Source organism: Otolemur garnettii, unplaced genomic scaffold (genome assembly GCF_000181295.1).
Source record: "Otolemur garnettii isolate 467f Iridium unplaced genomic scaffold, OtoGar3 scaffold00028, whole genome shotgun sequence".
Taxonomy (NCBI): Eukaryota; Metazoa; Chordata; class Mammalia; order Primates; family Galagidae; genus Otolemur; species Otolemur garnettii.
The window spans coordinates 14000819-14016046 of NW_003852423.1; the positions used below are offsets into that span (position 1 = coordinate 14000819).

Consider the following 15228-nt stretch of genomic DNA (forward strand, 5'->3'; position numbering starts at 1 on the left):
GTGTCCCCGGAAGTTCCCTGTGGGTGACCACCACATGGTGATTGAGGAATACATGTGACCAGACTTGCTATGAGCTAACTGGGAATTTTAACCCATGACTCATCCCAGGGTGGGGTCCAAAGCTGCAGGGGACACTACCCCACACCATGCCATATCATCAGCCAGATTGCACATTTCCTGAAAGTAATCAAGTCAGAAACTGAGTTTTTGGCAGAAGCCTCTAGTGGAAAAAGGACTGCCAAAAGCCAAAATGAGGATGAGTTCAAGGATTTAATTCTGCGTGGAAAACACAATCCATTAAATGGGATCTGACAAGGCCTTAATCTCATCCGTAGCTGAGGGGGTTGGCTCGATACAGTCCTACTCCCTGGAACATATTCTTGGTAAGCTATCTATAGAATCTAGAAAGCCTTTGCCAAAGCCCAAATAAGTCCATTCTAAGTGGAAAGAGAAGCTCATCAAGCCCTCAGTGACTCTGCAGGGACTAAGCTGGCTATTCTTCCAAGTGCAAAATTATCAAAACCTGGCAACTCAACCTATGTGGGGAGTCGCATGACTCAAGGTAAATAACTGAGATGGCCAATCCACTGAGTGGCTTCACAATTTCCACCTACACAGGAGGTCAGGCCAGTAGCCAGGCTTTCTCACAGGCATCCACAGGGTCATATTCCAAGCTGGGGCCCCTTGCATGACTTCATCACAAAAGAGCCACAGTGTAGAGGAGTGATGCATTCTTAAACAGAATGCTGCAAACTGAGAGAAGGAATTAGGGGCTGTCACTTTCATTAGCCTGCTTAACACTAACAGCAGCCCCCAACGCCTATGATATATTACTGTTTGCATTTGAAAGATGAGAAAACTGAGAACAAAACCATCATTCAAATCACGCAGTTTAGAAGGCTGTTTGCAAATTCATACTTGTGGGATTCCAAGATCCATGTCTCACCACTCAGAAAGCAGTCCTCAGACTGTCACATCACCTGCAGCTTTTTGTTATAAAATGCAGATTCACAGGCTGCACCCAGACCTGCTGAATCAGGGTCTGTGTTTACAGAATTCTCCACAGACTTCATTTAGACATGAAGTTTGCAAAGCAAGGCCAGATAGAAGTCAATGGCTTCCATCCAAAAGAGGTGAGTGGATCAAAACCTTAAGTCTAAACTAGAAAAATATTTAGTGCAATAGAACAGGGCCAGTCTTATAGGGTATATAATATATAGATAAATAAATGTATTAAACTATATATCCATAGTGCACATCCAAGTTAGTATGACCAATTGCACTATCTTATTTCACCAGCAACAAACCCAGAGATAGGAAAGCCAAAGTTGCGTGGGACTGGAAGAACATGGTGAAGGAGTCATGACTTTAAAGACAGGTGTACTGGTGGAAATCTCCAGCTCTGCCAACTGCTGGGTGACTTGAGGTTGCTTGATGTCTCTAAGCCTGTTTCCTGCCCTGTACAACTGGGATGACAAGGGTTACCTTGCCAGGGCTCGGAGGATTAAATGAGCAAAGGAGTGCACAGTTCTTGGCACATAAAAGATGCTCAGTAATGCTAACTTCCTTTCCTGTCTGTGCAATCTAAGCCAGGGCCAGGCTCTACAAATGTGTACAACAGAGGCCAGGGAAAGAACGCTCAGCAGCCAGCTCTGTCCTGTCCTGTCCTCCTGGGTCCTCTCGGAGCAAGAACTGAGATTCCTGTCACTAATCAGACTGGCTGGACGTGTCTCTTTTCTTTTGCCCCGAATTCAATTTACTCTCTATTATCTTTTAAGAAAAACCTACACAAAGCAACAGGGTTAAAGAGACAGGACACGTGGAACAAGGGGAAGAGCACCTAGGCTAGTTCCAAGGGGTGTCTGTTTTCAAGGCACTGAAGCCTTTTTGTTTACTTGTTTTCCTCTTTTTTCCTTTCAAAAAGCTCAGGTTTTGACAACAGATTTTTCATGACAAAGGCTCAGTGCACTTTCAGGGCCCACAGTATCTGCTCCTGAAGCCACAAAAGCCAGATTTGATCCTATTTATTCTGGATGTCCAGGCTCAAGGACACATAAGGATTCCAGTGAGTGCTGAGCAAAAGTGCAAAATTTGTAATACTGGGAGCACACTGCTGTCTCCTTCACATATATTATCTCCTTTAAGGGATCCCAATAACTCTTCTACGTGACTCTCTCCATCCTCATTCCAACCATCAAAAAATGCAGGCCAGATTAGCTAAGTGACCTGCTCAGATTAACACAGCAAAATATTTTTGAGTTCAAAAGGTTATTAAATATCACTGAGTGTGGTGGTTCTCCATGTGTGGACCTTGGACCAGCAGCATCAATGTCACTGGCAGCTTGTTAGAAAAGCATATTCCTCGGCCCCACCCAGACATGAAGATGAGTTTAACAATCTATTGTAACAAAGTGATTGTGATCCACACTCAAGTTTGAACTGTCAGAACCACTGTTCTAGTCCACGCTTAGTTGTGACAATTAAGAAAACAGGTTCACCACAAATGAATGTTTGTGAGGGGATGGATTTGTTAATTAACTTGACTTAATCATTTTGCAATGTATAGATGTATCAAAACATGATGTTGTATATTTTAAATATGTACAATTTTTGTCTATTACACCTTCATAAACCTGAGTGGGGGAGGGAGAATACAGAGGTTAAGGAATATAGACATGTTCAGAGCTGTTGTGAATACAGAGAGGAAGCAGTTTGCCAGTGGTAATAGAATCAGAACTAAAACCCAGCACAGCCACTATCAGAGGCCAAATTTTCCTACCTGAGTAGCTTAGAATGTTGCCTTCATGAAGAGTTAAGGCTAAAGCCCTTAAGCACAACATAGTGCTAAATTGTATTATTATACTTTCTAGCATTATCAGCTGGGATTTGAACCGGAACCCACTTGAGGATACCTTTCCTTCAAGCCCTGGCCTTTTCTCCCAAGACTTTGCTAAACTGTCTGCTCCAACACAGAAAGCATCTGCCCATCACCACAGCCCAGCTAACAGAGGGACGACAGTGGGGACCATATTCAGAGTGGAGATGGCATTTGCACGTGACTCAGCTATCAACTTACACCCCATGGGGAAGAAAGGTGGTACCTTTCATTTCCAAAATCTTCAGTTCTAAATCAGTGTGTCAAATTCTCACTTTCAGCTACACCCTTTGGCATTATTGGTAACTGGCATAAATAGACAGTGTTGGCCACCAATGGCAGTCCCAGAGCATTTACAGGACAGGCAAGGGTGGCAGCCTGATTGGAGGAGGAAGCCCAGGACATATCTTGAAGCTGCATTTGAATCACGAGCATGCTTTCTATGTGAGTTTATAGATGATATATTTATTTGGGGTGGAATGATAGAGATTAAGTAGGACCTAAGGTCTATCCAAACTACTCCTAGCTCCTGCCATTAGTGGCCACAAAGCTACAAACAAGTGTCCTTATTAGTTTGTGTTTGAATTCAATCAGAGCCATAGGCTGTGTCTGTCTCTGGGTCAGTTTCTTCATCTTTAAAATGGACAGTATCTTTGGGTTTGTTTGGGTTACACCTGACAATATGAGAATAGAGGCTCATGCCTCTAAAAAATGAAAATAGTTGTTTTAACAAGGAGCTTGGGGGAGGCTAAAACATTTAAACTTTTGAAACTTGAAACCATCTATCATTTATAAATCCATAAACACTTCCTATCTTCGAAAATGGAAAGTAGAATTTAGCTTTAGGGCACACTATCCCTTTGATATAGATCTAGAAAGAACTACTTAAGTGAAAGCATTATGCAAATAGTGAACAAGTGTGCACTCTTCATCCTGGAGGTAGCTTGCATATATTTGCTTCCACCTACTTGCAGAGAGCTAGAAAAGATGTCTGGGAAAAGTGGAATTGAGCAGCTCACCCCTTCCTTTTTAGGATCAACATTATTAGAACACATCTGAGAAGAAGTGTGGCTGTGCTGAGGCCAGGTGTCAGGAAAGGACAAACAGAAGGCAGCAAGAGGAGACGTCACAGGGAAGAGGCGATCTGGGTTGACGTTGTGGACTTACAATTGCATTGAGGTCAGAAAGCCCGGGCTCACCATGAGACCCCATTTCCTGGCCAGGGGACTAAAGGCAGAGCAGGAGAAGGACTGACTCTTAAGCCATCATCAGTAAGTCTGCGTGTCCTTGGGAATAACGATAGTGAAAAACTCCAAGAAAAGACTGGACTTCCTGATAATTTGGCACATTGGGTTGATGGTCACTGTAATTGAAATTGTATTTGATGATAAGGACGGATGGCCACAGTTTATGGCCCTAGATTCCAAGGGCCCTTCGAGCATGACCAAGGAGAATGAGACGAGAGTAAACACAGTTATCACTGACCCTGACTGAGCTGTCAGTCAATGGTAAGGATCCTACAGAGGAGCTGTAAGAGAACAGACAGTGCCGACTCATGGGAACCCATGTGCTCCTTCTCAACAAACAAGACTCTCCAGACTGAGAGGGGCGGGTGTTAACAATGGCATGTGCAGTTCTCCTAAGTGTGTGAGCATAAGAAACACACCGGGCAGGGTGGCTCAGAGGCCCTGGATCCTGGAGTCAGAGAGAAGAACCCAACACCTCAACCTCACTAGAGGGAAGACTGTGCTCCTGGGTGGTGAAAGAGTTATCTTAGGACTGAGACCTCTGATCACCAACGTATCCCTTTCCATTTAAAAAAATGTAGGAGTATGATGTGCCTTTCTCCTAGGTCACTAACATGAGGAGTCAGTAATTCTCAGGATTTTTTACCTCCTGAGTGCTATGGTAGTAGGGTGAGGTAAAGATGACTTGAGTGATACACTCTTATAAGCATTATTTAAAATCCAGCTACCGTTCATTCTTTTCTTTGCAATCCAAAAAACATACAGAAAACAAGGGCCACAATTACAAGGATAACATCAGTTCTGCTCTAATTTATTAATTGATGAGTAAATTGTTCCCACACTTGAGTACTTTCCTTATAGTAATTTACACACAACAAATATCACAATTGATCATGTCTACCACAGTTAAGGCCAAATGCATGACAGAATATTTGCTATCGACATTGCCACTGAAATAAATCATCTTCCTTGGAAGAAAGTATGGTTCCAAAAGAGCACACAGATTAAGGATACCAATAAATAAATAAACAATGCCAGAGGGAGTCTAGCCTCTATTGCTACAAGGTGGGCATATTTGTGCCTGCGATGTCCTTGCTACTGTAACAAGTGTTACAAGAATCCAGAAATAATCTATAATTTAATCTCTTAGAGCAGTGGTTCTCAACCTGTGGGTTGTGACCCATAGGAACTGTGTTAAAGGGTTATGGCATTAGGAAGGTTGAGAACCACTGTCTTAGAGGAACCAAAATGTTGCCACATGATACAACTAGATCATGGGTATCGATACATTCTCTCTATTAAAGGGCCTGGAGGGGATGCAAAGTGAGCAGAAGGTGGTAATGGAGTTAGAGAAGCACATCAGGTAAAACTCTTTACCTGTTCACTGAGTAAGACGATGGACCTGGCTTGGGGTGGGAGTAGCTACACAAAGTATGTGAAGTGACTGACACCCCAAGAGACATTCCGAGGTAAGAAGATAGACCATGAAAGCCATTCACTATCCCCAGTCCACCACAGTCACTTGCTGAGAATCGCAGATTTGTAAGGTACACGTCTCTCTAGGGGAGTGGGTTTTCTTTTACTCAAAACCTCACAATGCAATAACAAACCCTTAGTATGAGTGAGAAAAGCATCAGCCTGCAATTCTCGTCTGGCCGGTGCATCCATCACATCGTATAAAGAAATCCAACCCCCTATTCATCACTGCTTCTCAGAACTCATCTGTAATTCAGCCTACGCTAAGGACCTTCACACAATGAAATGGCTTTTACTGAGTCATTACACACGTCACCTGGATGCAAAAGAGAGCCCATTTTCCAAAAGTATTTCATGAACTCCAAGAGCTGCCTATGTATGGGGGGGGGGGCCGAGGTTTATACGTTCTGCTAACCACGCGGAGCATATGGACGGCTGTAATAAAAGGAAAAGTGAAAAAGGTTAAAGTTACAGGAAGAGAGGCGGGAGGAAGGCAAGCTAGAAAAATGGTTAAATCTTAATGTCTGATCCCAGTAGTATGTACTTTTTTTCAAAAATGAGTTTAAAAGCCCATTCAGGAAAAAAAACAAAAAAAACCCTTTTTATGCCACATTCACACCCAGTTAGATTTTTTTAAATACAGGTGAGAAGGTAAGCGACAGAGTTATAATGAAAACAGAGTACAAAAGCAAAAGACAATAAAAGAGGTCTTTGTAGGAAGATGCAAGACTAAAGAATGAACAAGAACAGAGTAAATAGCCACCTGGGAAATGACACAAAAAGATTCTCGCTTCACTTCTGTTGGCAGCTGCTCCGTCCCTTACAACTCGAAACCTTTCTCCATTGAGAGACTAAAGGCACAGGGCTGAGTTAATTCTCACCATGTGCTTTTTCTACTGGGCTCTTATCGGGATGCCTCATCCTCCTTTGAAGCAAAAGACTCATTAATCCAGTTCAAATTGCTAACATCAGTAAATCCTTTGCCTCAGCATTTAAATGCCAATACCAATTAAATACCAGCGGCAACTTAACCACTGATACAATCTTCACTGCATTCAGGAAACCCAGCCAGAAGTCCAGCTAGCATTGATTCCAACCCTCCTTTGTCAATTCTAATTTACTCGGCACAAAGAAATGAGATAATTGGCTGGCCGCGCTGACCGTGCATCCAACTGGATTGAAACAATACACTCAAATAGGAAGGAAGAAACTGTACTGCAGCCCAGCAGACCTGAAGGACGTCTTCACCAAAGCTTCTGGGCTATCCAGCTGCGGCAATTCATCAGCCAGGATTTCCTCTGGCGGTCGGGGGTCATGGACAATCGTCGGCCGTGGCTTCTCTTTGGCATTCCCCGTGAGCCCGTCGATGAGGGAGTTCCATAGACAATTCTGCGACTTAGACCCTGAGGTAGGAGGGGAAAAGAGGTGTAGGTAAATCACCAGCCGGCTCCATGCCCTGCCTTCCCCAACTCAGGATTTTCCAAAGCAGATTAGAGAAATTCATATGCATGGGTCATCAGGAAAGTTTTGCAACACACAAAAATCAAGAAATGTAAAATCTGCACAGACAGAAACAAATGAAGCCCTCCCAGCAACACCGATAAGCCAAACAAGTTGAAATGTACACAGGGGAATTAGAAAGGACACTGTCAACTGTGTTTCTTGGAAGTCAAATAATGGACCATAATGCAGTCTGTCCTAAAACTTGCATTGTGATCTATGTATTTCTTGTCATCTCCATCAATATCACAGGGCTCCAGAAGATACTAATCAGGCAGCCTAACGGAGTAACCAGGAATTTTCACAATTAAATGCAGAAAATAGGCTGACGCTCTGGGTATTTTGACTCACAGCTAAGTATTATGGATATATCTTGTCTCAGGGCAGTGGTAAATCAGGCACAAACTCTTGACAGAGCCACGGGCATCTATTTAGATGTTTCTTCATCAGCTGGAAGTATGCAAACCACTACCACCTCACAGAAGAGAGAGGAGCTTCTGATAGGAGTCTCCCTGCTGATCTCCACTTGCTTGAGGCCCAAGTGTCAAGACTCCATTCTATGGAGACATTCACCCCAAACAAAGCCCCACCTTTAAGAAGTAGAACTCACCATCAATGGGTTGATTCTTCAGCAGTATCAAGACCCCAAGAAAATTACACTGCGTGTTTACTGATATCCTACTTTATAACGCTTCACATACATGAGAGAAACGTTGAATGTGGGAGTTAAGTGGAAATGATGTCTACAAAAGTACAGCCTGATCAGCCAGGTGATCAGGTGGACACCAGCGGTGTTAAGTCCTGTTGACAGTATGTACCCTTGATACAATGTGATGAAAATGGCACTCCTGCTCTGTGGTCTCCCTCCCAAAACACACAACCCCAGTGTAGGAAGCCTGTTCCAGCTTGTATAAAGTTCATGATTTAGCATCTGCTGGACATGCATATGCCAGACACAGCTAGCTCTGGACAATCTGGTAATATGCCCGAGTCACCTGGCCTTGGCCTCTTATCTCCCCTGTGACCTCACCTCCCCCCATCCAACTCCTCAGGAGGAGTCTTTTTTTCAGGGGTGATCTTTTCAAATACAAACCAACTGATGCAGAGTCCACACGCCCAGTCACCTCCCTGATAGGGTTCTCACGCTCCTGGCCTTAATCTGGCTGCCCTAATCATGCTTGGTGATTAGGCAGCCAAGTACCAGAAGGCTCCCATGCTCCAGAGCCCACTGCAGTCATTTAAACCAGCCAAGTCTAAGCCGGCATTCCCAGCCTCACCTGTTCCCTCCTGATAAACCACAACAAAGGCTTTTGTCCCAGTGCCCCCCTGCACCCTATCTCCTGATGGCAGTGCCTCCCCAGATGATCCCCCTGCCCTGTGGCATAATGCAGAACCCCTCTTGGGATCTGTAAGTGCAACAAACTATCTTTACAATGGCAGTTATTGATCTGTTAGCCTTGCCATACCTAAATAATAACAATTTAACCTATTAAAACATCCAGTCTAGTCCAGTCAGGGCCAAAACATCAGACAAATCTCAACTGAGGAACAAACTACAAAACACCCAACCAGTACTCTTTAAAACTGTCAGGGGCATCAATATGGCACCTTCTCCATCCATGGGTTCTGCATCTATGGATTCAACTAACTGCAGATCAAAAACACTCTAAAAAACAGTTGTGTCTATACTGAACGTGCACAAACGTTTTTCTTGTCATTGTATCCTAAACAATATAGTCTCACAACTACTTAGACAGTATTTACTTGTCTTAGGTCTTATAAGTTGCCTAGAGATGATTTAAACCATACAGAAAGATATGTGTAAATTACATGCAAATACTGAGCCATTTCATACCAGGAACTTGAACAGCCACAGGGTTTGGTATCTGCAGAGGTCTTAGAACCAATCCCTGTGGATGTCAAGGGACTAGCGTGTTAGCAAAGCCTGAGTAACTGCCACAGGCAAGAGGAGCCTAAGAAGATGTGACGACTAAATATAACGTGGTGTCCTGGGTGGGATCCTGGAACTTAAAAAAGAGGTAGGTAACGCCTGTAATCCTAGCACTCTGGGAGGCCAAGGCAGGTAGGTTTCTTGAGTTCAGGAGTTTGAGACCAGCCTGAACAAGAGCAAGACCCAATCTCTAAAAACAGCCAGTGGGGTAAGTTGGGAGGCTGAGGCAAGAAGATTGCTTAAGCCCAAGAATTTGAGATTGCTGAGAGCTATGACGCTATGTCTCAAAAAAAAAAAAAAAAAAAAAAAAAGTAGGTAAAAACTAAAGAAGTCTGAATAATGCTTGGACTTTAGCTAATAATCGTATTGATATTATTTTATTAATTGTTACAAATATAGCATGCTAATGTAAGGTTAAGAATAGAGGAAATTGGGTGCAGGGTATATGAGATCTCTTTACATTATTATCTTTGCAGTTTTTCTGTAACTCTAAAACTTCTAAAAGAAAAATTTATGAAAAGTAAGTACGTAAAAACAATAACTCACAAATTATAAATAAATGAGCTAATAAATACTATAAAAAGAAGTGTATAAGCAATTTTTTTTTTAAGTAGGGCCAGAGGGTATTAACATTAACCAATTGGCATTGGCTTGTGCTGGTGATGCTTTACATCAATAAAAGAAAGATTTTATCTTTGCACAAATACACCATCTGGTTGCCAAGCTATGTACCCATTAGCTGTGTCCATGCAGAGGAGGTTGGCTTTTTCTAATTCACACAAAGGCTCTTGAGGGGGCTTGAAGGAGGTACATGGGGTGAGAAGCAGTGCCAGCAAATGCACGTGGTGCATGGGAGAGGCAGGCAGAGAACAGACTGGTGTGCACATGGAGATGCCTCCCCAAGACCCTGGCCGGCCATCTGTGCCCCACCACAGAAGATATCACCCCACTGTGTTGCACCAGTAAGATCAAAAGAATCTCAGACACAAAGAGGAGCTCCGCATGCAGTTGCCTAAGCTTGCAGCAAAGATACCCAGGGGTCAGCGAACAGCCCTTTTAATGCTCATGCCACCACTGCTTTTGTATCAATCAAGAGAAAATTAAAGCACCTCAGTATCAGGAAGCAAACCCCTGAAATACAAGACAGCTTTAAAAACAAGAGCCCTAAACATACATCTTAATAAGATCTGGTCCTATTAATGCAGGCCTGGTTCTATGTTAATGAAGATCTGTTCCATGTTAATGAAGATCTGGTTCAAGGAGAAAGAACAAGAGTAGCAGCCTGTTTTCTTAAATTTGATCTAAGTGAAGGCCTTACAATAAAATCTCCGCACATTCCCCATCATTCCTTTATTTATTCATTCAATAAACATACATTGAATTCCCTCATTGTGCCAGATTCCATTCTCAGCCCTAGAAATAGAAAGATGAATGAGACTGACCCCATGAAAACCCGTAAGCAATCACAGTAAACGGGCACCACCCCATCACTAAGGGGCAAACCAAGTGCCAGGGGCTCACCTGCTGCACCTCACAGTCCTGAGGCAGCCACGGAGAACTGACACTGACATGATCTAAAAGCAGGGGCAGCTCTTCAGGAACGGACGATGAGCCCATACCGTGTATGCAAAGGCTCAGAGGTGTAACAAGCCGCTGATTGAGGCAAAAGCACAGTGAGAAGGGACAGTGTCCAGAAAGAAGGTCAAAGGCTGGCTGGACCAGTTGCAAAGTGCCCTGAATAAAATGCTAATCATATTAGAATCTCTTCTATAGGCAAAGAACAAATGAAAGCTTTTTGAGCAAGGATGTGTGTTTCAGAAAGGAGACTGTCCTGCTGCAGAGCAGTGACTCTGAGGAGCAGCAGGGGAGGGCTCTGTGAGCCTGGAGGGTGCCCAGCACTTTACCTGTGCTGAAATAGCAATATCTAACACGTATGAGTAAATAGGGGACTAATATATACATGTAAGTAATAAAACTACAAATTCCTCTAATGCATTAATGAAGTCATAATTCTCACTATTTTTTCAGTCTCTGAATCAAGGATGATAAGACCCAAGCCAGCTATGCACTAGGGGTCCCAAATGCACAGGGGATGGCACCCCCAAAGGATATACCAACAGCTGCAAAGGCACACTGAGAAATTTAAAAGAAGAGCTTGTGGTAGAAGCTACAAGTAGGATTCACCCAGTATTCATTCCCAGCTCCCTTTGCACTTACCTTTCTCTACTGAAGAGGCTGGAAAATGATACACACGCAATAGTGTGTGCTCCATTCTAGACCACTGAGATAAAGCCAATATTGCAAAGAAGTGAGTTAATTTGGGGGGCTTTCCCAAGGCATATTAAAGTTATACTTCTAAATATTGTAGTCTATTAAGCTCACGAAGCATTATATATTAAAAAAAGTACATACCTTAATAAAAATATTTTATTGCTAAAAAATGCTAATGATCATCTCATTCTTCAGCCAACCTGTACTCTTTTTGCTGGTGGATGGTCTTGTCTCAAAGTTGATGGCTGCCAACTGATCAGGGTAGGGCCTGCTGAAGGCTGGGGTGCTGTGGCAATTTCTTAAAATAAGACATCAGTGAAATTTGCCACACCAGTTGACTCTTCTTTTCACAAAAGATTTCTCTGTAGCATGTGATGCTGTTTGATCACATTTTATCTACAATAGAACTCCTTTCAAAATTGGAGTCAACAGAACATCTCTCAAACTTTGCTGCTGCTTTATCAACTAAATCTTTTGTCATAATTTCAACAATGTTCAGGCTCGGCACCTGTGGCTCAAGTGGCTAAGGCGCCAGCCACATACACCTAACATGGGGGGTTCGAATCCAGCCTGGGCCTGCCAAAACAACAATGACAGCTGCAACTAAAAAATAGCTGGGCGTTGTGGTGGGCACCTGTGGTCCCAGCTACTTGGGAGGCTGAGGCAGGAGACTCACTTGAGCCCAGGAGTTGGAGGTTACTATGAGCTGTGATGCCATGGCACTCTACCCAGGGGGATAGCTTGAGGCTCTGTCTCAAAAAAAAAAAAAAAAAAAACAATGTTCACAACATCTTCACCAAGCAATAGCTCCCATATCAAGAAACAAATTTCTTTGCTCATTCATAAGAAGCAACTCCTAATTTGTTCGAGTTTTATTGTAAGAATGAAGCAATTCAGTTATATCTTCAGGCTCCATTTCTAATTATAATTCTCTTGCTATTTTCACCAAATCTGCAGTTACTTCATCCACTAAAGTCTTGAACCCCTAAAGTTATCCTTAAGGGTTAAAATCAATTTCTTCCAAACACCTGTTAATGGTGATATTTTGACTCCCTCCCATGGTTCATAAATGTTCTAATGGAATCAACAGTGGTGAATTCTTTCAAGGTTTTCAATTGACTTTGCCGAGATCCAACAGAGGAATCATGTGGCATCTATAACCTTACAAAATGTATTTTTTTATTATTATTATTACTACTATTGTTTTTTCTTATTTTAGAGACAGAGTCTCATGCTGTCAGCCAGGCTGGAGTGCAATGAAGCCATCATAGCTCACTGCAGCTTAGAACTCTTGGGCTCAAGGGATCTTCCCAAAGGGATTGTCCCATCTCAGCCACCCAAGCCACTACCACTAAATCCAACTAAGTTTTTCATTTTTAAAATTTTTGTAGAGATGGCACTACGTTGCCCAACCTGGTCTTGAATTTCTGACCTCAAGTAATCCTCCTGACCCTCCCTCAGCCTCCCAAAGTGCTGGGATTCAAAATGTGTTTCTTAAATAATAAAAAGACTTGAAAGTCAAAATTACTCCTTGATCGAAGGGCTGCAGAATGAATGCTGTGTCAGCAGGCATGAAAACGATGTTAATCTCCTTGCACACCTCCATCAGAGCTCTGGGGTGACCAGGTGCATTGTCAATGAGCAGTGATATTTTAAAAAGAAGCTCTTTGTTTTTGTAGTATGTCTCAACACCAGGCTTAAAATATTTCACAAAGTATGCTGTAAACAGATATGCTGTCATCCAGGCTTTATTGTTCCATCTATAGAGCACAGGCAGGGTATATTTAGCACCATTCTTAGAGGCCCTAGGATTTTCAGTATTGTCAGTGAACATTGGTTTCAACTTAGAGTCACCAGCTCTATTAGCTCCTGACAGAAGAGTCACCCTGTCCTTTGAATCTTTGAAGCCAGGCATTAAGTTCTTCTCTCTACCCATGAAAGTCCTAAGTGACATCTTCCAATAAACAGCTGTTTTCTTCACACTGAAAATTGGTTGTTTAGTGTAGCCACTTTCATCAGTGATCTTAGATAACTGGGTAACTTGCTGTATCTTCTACATCAGCACTGGCTGCTCCATCTTGCACTGTTACGTTATGGAGATGGTTTCTTTCCTTAAACCTCTCCTAGCTCCCATCTTTTCTTCTCCACCTTCCTTACCTATCTCAGCCTTCACAGAATAAAAGACAGTTAAAGGCTTCCTTGGATTAGACTTTAGCTTAAAGGAATGTTGTGGCTGGTTTGATCTCTCCAGACCACTCAAACTTTTTCCACATCAGCAATAAGGACGTGTAGCTTTCCTAGTCATGTGTTTGCTGCAGTAGCCCTTTGAATTTCCTTCAAGAACTTTTCTCTTGCATTCACAACTTGGCTGACTGTATAAGAGATTTAGCTTTCAGACCACCTAAGCTTTTGACTTACCTCCCTCACTATACTTAATCATTTCACTTGAACATTCAATGGCCAGTGTAGGGATATTAATTGGCCTAATTTCAATATTGTTGTGTATAGGGAAGCCTGAGAAGAGGGAGAGAAATGGGGGAACAGCTAGTCCGTGGGACACACATCATTTAACAGTCAAGTTTACTGTCTTCTCTGGGTGTAGTGCCTGGGATCCAAACAATTACAATAATATCATGAAAGGCCACTGATCACCTTTCACCATAACAGATGAACTAATACTGAAAAAGTTTGAAATATTATGAGAATTACCAAAACATGACAGACACATGAAGTGAGCACAGATGCTATCGGAACAATGGCACTGACACGTCTGCTCAAAACAGGGTGGCCACAAACTTTCAATTTGTAAAAAATGCAACATCTCCAAAGCACAACACAGTAAAGCACAATAAAATGAGACATGTCTGTACTCAATTCCCCAGCCCCCACTTCCTGCTAGCTGTGGTTAACCATGTGTAACCAGCATGGCTGAGCAATCTAATTCTGGCCAATGCAGAAATTCCTGGGTTTGTGTCACTTCCTGAATTTAAAAAGTAAATATTCAATAGGGTGAGAAAAGGTTTTTGTTGCTTTAAACTTTTCCTTCTCCTCTTTTTCCTTTTTTCTCTTCTTTCTTCTTCTTGCTGAAAGGTGGACACAGTGTTAGAGCTATAGCAGCCATCTTGTGACCAAGAGGGAAACCATTGTAACAAAAGCCGGTATCACACACATGGATGAGCGGGAAGGAGGAAAGAGGCTGGTCCCAAACAACACGGTTAAACAGCTGCCCTGCTCTCCCCCAACTCCAGACTTCTTGATGTGAGAAAAATAAATATGTACTTATTATACTCTTGGTCTTCTGTTGTTTGCAGCCAAATGTTAAGGTTAGGGTTAGGGTTACAGTCTGGGTTAGGATTAGGGTTAGGGTTAGGGTCTGGGTCAGCGTCAGGGTTTGGGTTTGGGTTAGGGTCTGGGTTATCTCCATTTTTCATTTTATTGGAACTATTTTATAGTGCTGCAAATTAGAGAAAACTTACAGAAATATAGGTCATTCTTTTCTATGGGAATGGAAGTTGTATTCCATGGAATGCAATTAATCATTGCCCTGTAGATACTGATGGGTCTTGCCAGTTTCACATCTAAACAAATTCATGTTTAGCATTCCTACTGGTTTATATATATGTCTGCTCTTAGTATTTTCTTCCAAACTAGTTGCCCACATCTTACTTGCTTCTTCATCAATCAACAAATAATCATATAAGATATTTGATACCAAAAAAAAAAAAGATATCTGATACCTGTTAACCTGTTACCTATGAATTTTTTTTAAATGATTCTTTAGCAACACCAAAGTCCTCATGCAGCCACTGCATTCCCCTGAGAAATTCTTCTAATTAGCCTAAATACATCTAGTGGCCACTTGAATGGACTATGGCGCATTCCTATAATGGACTACCATGCCACTGACT

The 15228-nt window shown here is 42.4% G+C and overlaps 1 protein-coding gene across 2 annotated transcripts in view; it reads right to left on the reverse strand.

The window, feature by feature from the left end:
* The window catches only part of PDE1C (phosphodiesterase 1C), a 651334-nt gene that overhangs the window by 398109 nt on the left and 237997 nt on the right, over window positions 1–15228 (reverse strand). For both annotated transcript variants that reach the window (XM_023512469.1, XM_003788562.2), the window contains exon 3: window positions 6830–7001. In XM_023512469.1, the coding sequence (XP_023368237.1) occupies window positions 6830–7001 (172 nt within the window). The remainder of the gene's footprint in view (window positions 1–6829; window positions 7002–15228) is intronic.